General features: G+C 43.2%; 1 protein-coding gene across 1 annotated transcript in view; it reads left to right on the forward strand.

Moving 5' to 3' along the window:
* The window catches only part of LOC147685082 (SCO-spondin-like), a 1395910-nt gene that overhangs the window by 565275 nt on the left and 816419 nt on the right, over window positions 1-14216 (forward strand). Inside the window, exon 37 of the mRNA XM_086939757.1 lies at window positions 2057-2236. Within this exon, the coding sequence (XP_086795883.1) occupies window positions 2057-2236 (180 nt within the window). The remainder of the gene's footprint in view (window positions 1-2056; window positions 2237-14216) is intronic.

Raw genomic sequence — 14216 nt, forward strand, 5'->3', positions numbered from 1 at the left:
CAATAACACTGGACCCTATCCCAAATTAAGCAAAAAGGTATATAAGAACAGAAAAGAAACAGAGTAAGAGAAGAAAAAGAAAGAGGGCCATAGAAACAAAGAAGGAACACAAAACACATCCCATCCCCCAACCCCCCACCCTGCATAACAGCGGAAGGCCACGGCCCCCCCCCCCCCATAGGCATGCCTGTCGCCCCAAGAAGACCCCGAAAGTTGGAAATAACGGAGGAGGGCCGTAGCTCCAGCCCCAGACTCACCCCCAGCCTCCCCACCCCCAAAAAGCGGAAGTCCACTAAGAAGGAGCGTGGGCATTAGTGTATGGTCATCCCAGCCGTACAAAGTCTCCAGTTCAAACAATGTTCCGTTTCGGCACCGAGGTCACTCAGGAGATGTCAAAGCAGCGGTCAGCCCTGACCAGTCCGGAAAAAAGTCAGCATGCCACCCAATCCGTGCGCAATGAGACGCAATATACCAAATGTATCAGTTGAGGCCACACAGATCCACAACAAAGACCACAATAGTAGCAAAGGAACATTTCTCCAGGGCATCCCAACAGTCCGCGGTGGTGCATGGCGCCCGTGATCGGGAAACAAATGAGCCGGTAGAAGATCAAAGAGGGTAGCAGGCGCACCGTCCCAGATATAATGTTCCCCAGTCTCTTCATCCAGCGGCACACACTCCTGGAAGTCAACTACTGCGGTAGCCGGGGATAAGGTGGGCTTACACTCCTTGCTGCATGCATCTGCGACCAGGTGCGCCATAACAGGAGAAGGTATCAGCTGTGCGGGCGCACATTCGTCCCCAGACCTTTCAGGGCATTGTGCAGGTCATTGATGGCCAACAAAACATCTCTCACCGTAGGCGCCATTTCACCCCAGGCAGTTAGTCGGGACCTCGGGACTCAAGGAACAAAGAAAGAGCCGCCTCAGTAGCAGTTCAGCCTAAACAAAGAACGTGCAGTTCGTAAAGGAGTCGCAGAGAGTCACATTCAAGCCCCGTTCAACCACAGCGGCACGCACCTCTTACCGCATTTCGGTTGTAATCTGGCCCGGGCAATAGATTCTGCCTCGCAGCGTACCGTCCCCAAAGTCAGGAATATCATGGGAGATGAGGGTGAGCGGCGGAGCTGGGTGTCCGCGCGGCCATCTTGGCCGCCGTCCTGGCTCCTCCCCAAGAAACACTTTTTTAACCCACTAATTCAACTCTACTCCTTCATGGATTTGCATGAACCTCAGAATAGTTAGCTAAACATGATAAGGGCCTGCCAAATTTCATGCATGTTTGTGTTAAGGCACCAAAGTTATTAACATATCAAATATTTTGACCCTCCCCCTTTAATTGTGCCCCTCCTAGATTGATCTACATAAAGCTTGACATACCAAGAGAAAACTAAACATGCAAAAGGTTTGGCGAATTATATGCAGATTTGTGAAATAGTATTGCAGTTATTAGGAAATGAACACGTTTTCAACACTCTCCTATAACTCTGTCCCTCTTTGTTGAATCAGCATACATGTGAAAATTGTAAGGGTTAAAATGCTAAATCTCTGCCATATTTTGAATGAATATGTCAACCAACACTAAAGTTATAATGTATCAAAAAACCTCTGATATATATATATATATATACACACACACACACACACAAACACACACACACACAGACACACACACACACACACATATGTGCTTGTGTATTACAGCATGCTGATGACTGCAGGAAGGTTGCACTGTGAGAGGAAAGCATGATCATAGTACTACTTTTAAAGTAAAAAGGGAAAGGCACGCTTAAGGAGCGCTTAGTAGATTGTATAGTTTCAACATAATAGTATGACTAGAACAATGGAAAGAACAATTTATAAAAAGCACAGCTTGACTGGATCTCCAAGAAGGGGATGCTTAAAAGGGGAACCATTAAAGAGAAAGAGCATGAGCACTGTAAGAAGTAAAAGGAATGGCGCATTATAAGGGGTGCTGTATAAATTGGGCAAGCTGAATAAAACAGTATGACTAGCAGGCCGAATCTTAATCATGAGATCTTCTCTGTATTTATTAGTTAACGGAGCCTGGACCCCCTGGAGTGAGTGGTCCACTTGTGATGTAGAATGCAGTGGAGGGGTGAGGAGCCGGAGCCGCAGCTGTGAAGACCCCCCTCCTAAGAATGGTGGGAAACCTTGCTCTGGAGATGCCATGGAGGCAGAGGTTTGCAACCTACAACCCTGTGGAGACTCCAGAGGTGAGAAGTATACTGTGTTTTGATATTGAGATAACAAGGATTAGAGACATGTGGGAGTTTCCAAAGAGTAAGCAATGTGAATGCACCATGCAATAATCAAGAGAAGGACCAGAGCGAATTTACCATGGCTGAATGTAAAGGTGGGAATTATAGTTATAAATTGTATAAATATATGAAGTAGAGCTTTGAACTGTAATGTGCTGCACTGCATGCATGTTAGCAAATTTCTAGCTAACTGTAGGACATTTCCCTAAAATATGAAAGGCATTATTTGCCTATGTAGGACAATATTTTATATGAAGAATGACTTTCAGAGGAATGACTAATATGGCAAAGAGCAACTGATAAAATCAAGGTACCCCCCAATATGAAAGTCATAATTATGACTATTACCTGATTGCACTGGAAGAGTGATCAGCACAGATGAGAGTACCTCAATATAAGCTGTAGATGCTGGTGCATTCAACAGTGGATGGCAAAGTGGAGCGTACACCTGTGTTACATTAAGATGCATCCCAATTATGCATGGGCAGTCTGGCTAATGTTTAGAAAGTACCAGAGCAAAAAGAAATCTAGATAATTCCTAACAGGCAAACATCACCCAATGCTACATACATTAGTTTCTAAAACTGGTATCTCCAAAGAGTAGCTTGTGAGCTACCAGTAGCTCTCAGCTGCCTGTAAGTAGCTCTCCTGTGTGCAGCCCAGCCTATGACTATTGACGCTTTTGCATGGTTGAAATATTATATGCAAACAAAAATTAAAAAGCATGTATTCAAGATGCAAATGTGTGTATTTGAACAACTCATAAGCTGATGTCTGTAAAAAAATATGAATTTCCAAAATGTGTTTAAAACTAATAATTACATTGGAAAGATGTATTGCTCATATTTATACCTTGGTGCCAGGATGATTGCAGCTATGGTTTGTTTGTACGACCCATGTAATATTTCAGTTCAAATTGTCAAATCCTTTTTGACATTACTGTCGGACACCGAGCCTAATGCACCATTGTGATCACTGCTGATACTCTTGGATGGGGTGTTGGCATTTATATCACTAGTATTAATGACTCTGGATGATTTTCATTGAACATAATTAGCTCCTGTTACAGAAAACGTTGGAGAGCCCCGTTCTACAAAATATAGAGCCTGCAGATATATCTCTTGGTTTCAGAATAGTTTATTAGATTAATAACAAAACAGTCATGAAATGGAGAGATTTTAGCTAAATTCTAGGTTAAAAAAGATAAACTAGCATTTAAGAACACTACATAAAAGGCACAACTAATGTAAGGGACTCACTGATGAAGCATGCAGTTTTACCCAGAAACTCCTACAAATATAAAAAGAACTAACTAGTTTCAAAAAACCATTTTGCTTTTTGGATTATATTCATAAGATTTTTGTGATATGTTAAGGCATATTTTTGCAGATGATTTAAGCCGCAAAGGCCAAATTTCAAGGTGAAAATGATATTTCTAATGTGGGTTTAGTTATATCTTATTTTTGTTCTATTACTTAGTCATAGTTTAGAAACTTTAACCCAATCTCTCGTAATGATATCATATGATATTTTGCTTCACGAAAATAATCAGCCTCCATATTCTACTTGCTGTTCTCATCAAGAAAAATATTGGTCCTTCAGTACAGATCAAAGCATTTTTGCAACAGGGAGGCTATCACCTTCATTACAAAGTGAGACAGTAACACCAATAGTGAAAACATGTATTTTAATCCAATGCTGTTTGAAGGTAATTCATGTTTTTCTGATTTTCAGTCTCGACTTTCCCCTTAGAGAAGGACAGAATCAGCTTCTCTTACTATACAATAGCAAGTGCTAGTATTCTGTGATGAAGGGCATTCTGCAGCATTTATTTTATTAGATTTATTGGCATCATTTGATAACATAGACCATGAGAGACAGAGACATGGAGTGGATTCTCTCTTTTTTCCTGAATCGGCTGCATACAGTTGATCATCTCTGCTCAACTGCTAAGGCTCTTTGCTGCAACGTTCCCAGCGCTCTATCCTCTTTCTCGCGATGCTTAGCATCTATGTGATTCCTCTTGTACACTTGATTATAGCCTATGACCTTGGATATCAAAAGTATGCTGTTGTCACACAGATCTATGTTTATCCATGGACAGACTCACCTTCTGCTTCTGATGCAATGGCCTGTCTAAGAAAGATCAGGAAATTAATCAAGCTAAAATAAGTTTGTTCTAATCTATCAAAAAAACAATTCTGCTTTGTAATTCAAAAAAATCAACTTAAAATGTTGTCCTTCTTCAGGGCACAACCGCATCCCACTGTGAAGACACTGGGGACTGCAGTTAATGCGCCTTTATCTTTTCAGGATAAGATTTTGTTGGTAGCAAAACCTGCACGTTAACATCTGTATAATTTGTCAAAACTAACCTCCTTGCTATTTATAGCCCACTTAATTATTTTACTATCGATAGTAGTTTTTTTTTAAATAGCCTTTACATCTAAACCTATAATACTACACTTTGAATATTTTTCTTTTATTTAAATCATCCCATTTAAAGAGACCCTGGAGTGCAATCATTTGTCCAAATTAAACCTTTCCAAGTTAAAAGCTAGCTTTGAATGTAGTGGTTTTTCACAATGAAGTAAGATGTCTTTGAAGTTACATCTTAAACTTAAATTGTCTTCTTTCTGAAATTGGCCAAAGCATCAGTTATCTTTTCTCTCCCCACAGGGTCTAAAAACGCAATACTGACAAATATGTGAATAGTCATAGAAGAACTGAAACTGCATAATGCATAGTGTAATCAAGATCAGGTTAGATGGCGCAACATAATCCTAAACACAACCATTTCTAACCATATCCTATAATACAGTTTCATTCTTGTAGTAAAGATTTGTTCAATCTTATAGTTCACTTGTTGAGATTTGTTTGCAAAGCGCATTGCACTTTTGGTTCTCTTTTCATTTTTCTTTTCTTGGAACTCCAACATTTTAACCACTAGAAGATAGCGCATAATGAGAGAGATGTTAGTTCCCATAAATGAGATAGATGTTAAGTACCTATTGAGTCCACAAAGATAGTGTTCAGTGGCAATGATTAATGACAATAATGTCTCCCGAGAAATAGTGTGTAATAGTGATATTAAGGTCCCCACATATATGGTTTGTATGAGTGATAATAAAGACTCGACAGAGATGGTGTGTAACAGTGACGTTAGGGTCCCTACAGAGATGATGCCTAATGACAGTGTTGTTAATTTCCCACTGAAAAAAAGAAAAAAATGTGGTAGAGGATGCTGTGTCAAAATCTTTTTGTGGCGATGCACACCATTCTTAATATTTATAGGTAACTATATTTATGATCAAATGCTAATTCCATAAATGATGGTGCTACTCATGTTGTGTAATAGACTACGATTTTTCCAATACCAGTGCTAGTCAGCAGATACACAAATGATCCATTTATCTTTTTTAATATTTTAGTAAAAGTTTTTTGGTATTACAGCACAGCAAAAATCAATTCAAAATACATTACTACATAGAGAAAAAAACTAAAAATAACGAAGATACGACACTAGACTTTGGTAAAATAAAGAAGTTACACTACTATAAACCTATAATCCTTTCACGGCTAAACAGAAAGTTAATAGCTAGACACAGATCAATACCCAAACGCCTCCCTTCACGGTGGATCATACTGGGGATTTCCAACAGACTCTTTCCATTTCTGGATGAGTTCCCAGAATCTTTTGCCTACTAATCTTCCCCTTCTCCCTTTCCTTGCATATATTCCCTTTTCTAGGTCGAAAACAACAAGGAGATTGGCCAACCACTGATGGTTATGCTATGCACATTTGTAGGACAGACATAGCCATGAATAAGAATTGAGAATCAGGCATCTGCTCCCTATCTCCGCTGACCCCGAGGATGATCCATACTGATGTTAAAGCGACGTTGATTCCCAAGGTCCCTGACAGGAAGGTTTCTATGGCCCTGTGGAGAGTATATAACTGCGGACCGGTGGCGAACATGTGCACTATATCTGCTTCTGAGAAATCACAGCGCGGGCATGTAGTCCCTGTGGTTCCTCCCACTGTGCTAGTTTTGCCGGGGTATAATAAAAGGAATATATTGTTTTATACTGTTGAGCCTGCAGCCCGGCTGAACATAATAGGGTTTGTCCTAATCTGAAGATTCCTGAAAGCAGTCCATCTCTATTCCCAGTTTGCTTGACCATTTAACCCCATATTTCTCCATATCATCATCCTTTGTAGTACATAACTCTGAGTGTAGCCTGTGAATAGAACATTCTACCCCACTCTCGATGGCTTCAAGAATTTTATTCCTGCTCAACCCTGCTGAGCTTCCCGCTTATTCCAGAGAAAACTCCAAACCTTCGATCTATCCCGTAGGTCCCTTGTAATTCAGTGAATTGATACATCCCATCTGTCCCAATCAGATAGCTTCAAGATGCCTTTCCTTGTCCATTCAGCCATAACTGCATCTGCAAATATTTAATCGGGGAATGATGGATTTCTAACCATTCGTGTATATCTATTAAATCTGCCAAGACCATATTTTTTAAGAAAAGGCTGTCCATATCCTGCGTGCTGCTTGTAATGTTTTAAATCTTGTTCTCTTGTAATAGCTTGAGTCAACCCCTTTAAGCAACCAGTTTTCAGCTTCCTCACCCAATATTGCAGCATATATATCAGTTGATCCAACCTTTAGTTTTAAATCCCCAGCCGGTCCCCCTAGCAATCCCACTGGAGTGTCGCTGCCCAATGGTACATTTTGAGGTCCGGAACCGCCCATCCTCCTCTGGCCCTAGAAAGTGTCATTTAGCGCAGTGCTCTCCAGATCGTGCCCATATGAACCTGATTCATGTTTGCTCTATTGCAGTAAACCATTTAGTCTCAAAGAAAAGTGGGATTGTCCTAAATAAGTACAAAAATATAGGGAGAATAATCATTTTGATCACATTTGCCCGTCCTACGAGTGATAAATGGAGATTGTGCATCCTATCTAGATCTTGCTTAGTCTTAGTAATCATAGGCTCAATATTCTTTTCCACCATCCTATCCAGGTCTGCTGAGATGTTAATCCCCAGATAACTTGCAGAGGCAGTGACCCCAACATCATCACACAGTGCCCTGCTATTCTTAATTATTTGTGTTTTGGCCCTATTAAGGGCATATCCTGAGACTCGTCCAAAGACCTGAGCTTCTGCCTCTACCTCCATAACCATCCTACCTGGTACTGATGTGACAATTGCCACGTCGTCTGCGTATGCCAATATTTTGAAGTCTCGCCCCTGAGCCCTTAGTGGCACAATCCTAGTGTTTAATCCCAGCCTACGCAGGAGTGGATTGATATACAGGGTGAACAGGAGCGGCGGGCATGGGCACCCTTGGCGAGTCCTGCGCTGTATCTGTAGGGATTCAGTATATCCTCTATGTATTCTTAGCCGAACTGTTGGACCTGTATATAGAGCCTGAATGGCCCTGACGTACTCCTCCCCTATACCGTTCCACCTCATAGTAGTCCAGAGGTAGTCCCAGGAGACCCTATCGAATGCCTTCTCTGCATCTAATAATAGGACAGCCATAGGTTCTCCTGAGACCTCCGCCGCGTCAAAAAGGGTGATGACCTGCCGTATGTGCTGCGAGGTACCTTTTTCTGGAATAAACCCATGTTGAGTAGGACTAACCAACCCTTCTATTACTCTGGATAGTCTTAGTGCCAAGATCTTAGAGAAAATTTTCGCGTCCGCATTCATCAGAGTTATAGGTCTATATGACCCTGGCTCGTCCGATGGTTTGCCCTTCTTTAAAATCACGATTATATCTGCTCGTGCCCATGAATTTGGTATAGAGTCCCCTGCCTGTGCCCTCAACATCGTATCCCTCATGTCCTTACTTAAAGCTGTTTGAAAAGTCTTATAAAATTATTGGGGTGTCTGGTCGGCGCCTGATGCTTTACCTGACGCAAGACCATTTAATGGTGTTAAAAATGCCCCCATTGTTATAGGAAGATTTAGGAGCGCCTTATCTTCTTCAGAAAGACCAGAGAGAAGTGTATCTCTCAGATATACCTGGGTCTCTGTATTGTCCCCTACCCGCTCTTCCTTATACAAATCAACATAAAAAAGCATGAATATCTCACGAATCCCGCAAGCATCTGTTATAGTGCCTCCTCTACCATCAGAAATCTCTCTTCTTCTCCCGGCTGCCGCCTTTTGCCTTGTGCGTATTGCCAATGTGTGCCCCACCTTTTCACTTAATTCGTGGCATAGTTCTTTCTTAATTAAAAAGTTGGCTGCTTCTTTACTAGCGATATTCTCCACGGCATCTGCCTTGGTGGATAGTAACTTAAGCAGAATTTGTTCTATGGATATCCCCTGCTGAATTGCTGTGCAAACTCCTCTTCTACTAACCCCACCTGTTTAATAAGCTCTGTCGCCTTTAATCTTTCCTCCTTCTGCTTATGTAGACTGAAACTCAGAGTCTCTCCACTTATGCCTGCTTTAAATGCATCCCATATCATCCCTGCCGACGTACTTCCCCTATTGATATCCCAGAAGTTAACAATCCAGCTACTCATGTATTGTATGTAATCGTCATGCTTTAATAGAGCCCTTTCAAATGACCATGTGTTCTCCTTCTTTTTAGCTGTTTTATCTTGCTTAAGGGTAATAACCAATGGGCTATGGTGTGACATAATCCTGGGTAGTTTCTCCATCTGTACTCGTGGCATTAATGAGTTAGTAATTAAAAAAGTAGTCTAACCTAACGCAAACCTTGTGTGGTGCAGAGTAAAATGTACTACCAGTACCTGGAGGATTTAAGCGTGCCCAGACATCATCAGGATCTTTTCGGCAAGATAGCCGCGAGTGGTCCATAGCACTCAGTCGCAGGCTTCCCTCCTCCTGACCTATGCATCAAAGGGACATCTAGAAGGATGCGGTGGACCCTAACACGACAGGAGCTTAGCGTGTGTGAGATGCAGCAAGGATCGAGCTTGGCGTGGTGGATTCTGCACTCAGCAGAGTCATCATTTTCATTTGTCAGACTTGGCTGCACAAGGATTGCGGCGCGGCTGACAAACCCAATTTCAAAGCAGGCGAGGATGGCACCTCGGGGACCTAAACCTAAACCACTCAAAGACGGCAAAGAAGCAAAAGATCCTAAGGCTCCGGCTGGAGCCGCCGATGATGGTACAGACAACAACAAAGCCCTACAACCGGCAAACGCCCTACTCCGGTTCACAGGGGGAGTAAGGAGGCCCCCAGCGATGTCATCTAAAAAGATAACTTTGCAGCAATCAGGTGGCGGCCCTGGTGGTAGCACCGTGAACCTGGGTAGCAAAGCCGCACCAAATACATTAAATACGGGAGCGGGCGATCGCACCCAAAAGCCCCGTATGCCAAAAGGAATCAAAGATGCCAAAGATGCTGCTGAGCCTAGAGACGCAAAGCTCCGGCAACCCACCTTGAATGAGGCTTTTGCTAGTAAAACACAGGATTCAGCACAGGCTAGCAAAGTACAGGATCCAACGCCGGCGAGAGTAATGGACGCGCTGGACAGACGAGAGAAAGACGCTGGGGCTTACCTCGAGGACGCTGGAGCTCCAGCTGCCGAGCAACGCCGCCAAAGCACGCCACCTGGGAGCACTAGGAGCACCAATTAGAGTCACGAGTAAAGCAAAACAGAATGGCAGGACTTGACTGACAGGAGAAATGGGGGCTCCACAGTGCTCGAGGAGAGCGAGCAAGGCCGATCCCTGATGCGGAGTGATGCGGGCATGCCAAAACGAACTGTGAGTACTTTTCAGTTAGGCCTTGATGGGGATGAAAGGGGGGGGGGCAGGGTCTATACAGGCACTGACTCAGCCTCAGAAAGCTCTTTATCTAGCCAGGAGAGCACACAAAAAAGGCGGTCCAAGGTCAAGGACAGCGAAAATCCCACCAACACCGCCAGGAAACTAGTATGGGATTATTCTGCTACATCACAAGTGTATCAAGAGGGTGGAATAGAAACCGAGCAAGCAGGACACGCTACACCCCTTCCTCAGACCCATCCTCAGGCCGCTTCATTGGACCTCTTGTTGATCACCTTGAAACAGATGCAAGGGGAGGCAAGGGTTGAAAGTCGCAGGGCGAAACAGGCAACGAGGAAAATCCAAGCCTCCCTCAGGAAAATGAACAAACTGTACGAAGGCAAGGCAACAAGGGTAACTGAAGTTTAGGAAAGGACTGGAAAACTCGAATACGATGCAAGCAGATGGCACTCCTAGGCAAGTTCAAGAGAAGGTAACAGAGGATTTTCAGTGGAAGTTAGAAGACTTTGAGAACCGTCAGAGACGGAATAACATACGACTCTTGGGTGTGGCTGAAGGGAAGGAGGGGCAGGATGTAAGAACTTTTGTGATCAACCTGTTTAAGGGGGCATTTCCTGAGATGACAGGTTGGAACTGGGAAACCGAGGTGCAGAGAGCGCATCGATATCCTCTGACTTTAAAGAAGGGACCTGGGGCACCTCAGCTTGATAGACCTTGAGCTATCCTAAGTGTATGTGGGAAACTATTTGTTAAGGCAGGAGATTATGGATAAAGCAAAGCCTGAGTCCAAGCGATCACATAACCAGGTCACGTTCTTTGCCCGCCCTGACTTTTGTCACACCACCGTAGAACGGAGGTGGAGACTCAGGCAACTAATAGCCTCAGTTTGAGGCTTACTTGGTGTTCCCTGCAAAGCTCAAGGTTACATTTTTTTTTTCTCAGAGGTGAAAGCACAGCAACATATGCAGGAATTGAAAGGGTTGGGGAGGGTCTGAGGGATAAAACAGTTCTGCTGTAAAAGTAGGTAATCCAGTTATCCCCCTCCAATTAAGCTGGTAAAGGACAATGAAACTACTAGAGTATAGTGGGGTAGGTTAGGGGACACCGTTGAGACACAGAACAGCATTGGGTGGGAGGAGGCTGCGACGGTTGAAAACTTCTGCGGCCACACACTGGTCATGGCTGACCTATTTGCCTGTGAAGGGGGGGGGTCTCAAGGGAGGGCGGGTGGGACAGGGACAGTGGAAGGGAGGAGGGGGGGCACCAAGGGGGACATACCCAGCACACACAGCACAGCATAGATCAAGATGGTGTTTGAATTTATCTTACTGGAAGGCGAAAAAGGTGGGATTCCCGTTTAAGATATCTTAATGAGTGTCTGGATTGCGTCCATAAATGTATGTGGGCTTAACGGACAAGCGAAGAGACAGCAAGTTGCTTCTATGCTGGCCATGCGGTTGGACTTGGTATGCTTACAAGAGACCCATATTGAAGGGACAAGGGCTTATCTATTAGAGCAGTTAGTGTTTTCCCTCTTGGCATGGTACTAGGACAAGGGGGGTTGCTGTATTAGCTAAGAGGGGGGATATTAGGGTAAATAGGAAATTGGAAGATCAACGGGGCAGATGGGTTCTCCTTGAGTGTGTAATACATGGGGAAGTATATACTGTTGTTTCAATCTATGGGTCAACAGAGGACGATCCGGATGTCTTTGAGTACCTGGATGCTGAACTAGCCTTATGGCCGGAACCCGTAATATGTTGCGGAGACTTTAATATTAATGGTCTAGGTGGATTAGGAATAAATGGGGGGCAGACATATACTGGTCGTAAACAAAAAACAGGCGTCGCAATAGTTAAACTGGGCCAATATAACTCATTGGTGGATATCTGGGCACGCTTAAATCCTCCAGGTACTGGTAGTACATTTTACTCTACAAATGATATTAAATGTGGGATCCAAAATATGTCTTGTACCATGTTCTCAAAAAGCATTTACTACCAGTAATTAACTCATTGTAATAAGCTTGCAAAAAGAAAATATGTCAGATGGCACAGAGAACAGTTGGATAATCGACCTATGATAATACAGTGATGGCAGGTGGAAAAGGCAGGATTAGATTTAGATTAGTTGGTTCCATTGACATCTGATAGCCAACATTGCATCCCTAGGAATAGTGTGTAATGTTTTTGTCAGCATAAGAATTGTGTGTGTAATAAGGATGTTCTCACACAGTGTGTGTGTGATACAGTCATAATCATGTTTAAATTGTTTTATTGTATTTGTTAACGTTTATATTTTTTCATGCTTTTAAGATCTTTAGAACAACAAACAGTGCAAATCTTAGTGCAGCCTTAGTATATGACTTAAGTATCTGGGACATTTGCAATCACCTTTATAGGTGAACCATCATAGTAGGTTGTTGCGGTCCCCTCAACTGTTTACCCACACTGATTATCCTACCTCAGTAACTGTCTCAATTTTATTACCCAGATTCCTCCAAGTACCCAAATCCTCAAACAATTTGGGGTGAGCTTATTCCATTTATGTATGGGCTTCATCAGTCAGGGTTTATACATGGAAGTCTTTATAATATAGTTGAAATACTTTCCCTCTTGCCTTGTCAGAAATCCCCTGACCAGATCATGGGAATACAAGCCACAGGGTGGCCACCTTCACCAGCTTTTATAGAAAATATGCATTTGCAACTGCTGGGGCATACACATTAAGCAGTCTGATCTCTTGACCAGACAGAGCTTCATGCACCAAGAGCAATCTACTCTCTTGGTCCTGCTTGACCCGAAACTCTTGAAACAGGACAGTTCCTTTGACCCAAACTGTAGCATACCTTGAATATGAGGAATTGAGGGAGGAGTAGAGAGTACTTATCCACGCATGTGCTAGCTTAATATGTTCCTTGTTGGTGAAGTGCATTTCCTGTGTAAATACAATTACAATTCCTGCTACTTTAGAAGCCTGATCACTATATATCTCTGGTAGTAGTCAGTCAGGCAATGGGCATTATATGCCATCACATGTGATTTACCTGTCATGGATCACTTGTATGCTAATTACCTTAGGCAAGTTCTTTCCTCGGTTATAACTCAACTCTATCATGTTCAAATGCACTGTTATTTTTTCTTCACCCAGATGTTAGCTGATCTTTGACTGCCACCAATTACTATGTCTATTCTGTCCATTGTCTTTATTGTCCGTTTACTGGTGTGTATCACAATGGCTTTTTTGTCCTTGGTGTTTTCTGTTTCTTGGCTGATAACTATTACTATACCTGTTGTCAGAATCCGTTCATTGGGCCCACGGGGCAAGCAGGAGCTACTGGCCCCAACCATGGGAATTGATAACCTTTTCTTTTGATGTCCGGGCCCCTACCGACTATGGTTCCTGAACAACTGGCCACATAATACCCTGTCAAGTGTTGGAGAAGTAGATATAGCTCATACACAGGCTCAAAACATGAAGTACAAACAGTAACAACAATACAATGATTGTAAAATACTTGCTTTTATGAAAAAGGAGCCTTTTAATGTAGCACACAAACTGTACCATTGGCACCCTAAACTGAACTCCACAGCCTCTTAAGGTTGGCACACTAGCATTGTCCTAGGCAGAATTCCAGAGTCCCTCTATCCCATCTATTTGGTATGCTATTCGCCATTTGATACTGGAGATGACTTTCAGATTTTGCCCACTCAAGCCCCGCACAATCAAAGTTTATGTTTGGCCTTAAGAGTTGTCAGCAACACTCTTCTGCTAAGTTCTTGCAAGTCTGCTGCAGACCCGACAGCCTCAAACAATGTTAACTGACCAAGATCAGCAGGCAACTCCAGAAGAATGGGGTGCTTCTTCGCCGGCTCCGGTCTCCATACACTGAGGGCCCGCGACTCCTTGCTGTCTTTCCCCAATTTCTTGCCAGCCTCTTCAATCGCCGGACAACCTTATTGATGTCAGACAGCCCACTCTGTTCCTCCAGTAATCATAAAGTGTTACCAGCAGTTCCCTTCAAACAACAAATCAGGGTGATGCCCGCAAGCAGGCGGTGGCCCTGCCTTATGAGTGCCCCCCCCACTCTTGGGCACAAGTGGGGGTTTTAACTCTGGCACATGTACAGCAAATGTTCTGATTTTCAC

Source organism: Lissotriton vulgaris, chromosome 10, assembly GCF_964263255.1.
Source record: "Lissotriton vulgaris chromosome 10, aLisVul1.2, whole genome shotgun sequence".
Taxonomy (NCBI): Eukaryota; Metazoa; Chordata; class Amphibia; order Caudata; family Salamandridae; genus Lissotriton; species Lissotriton vulgaris.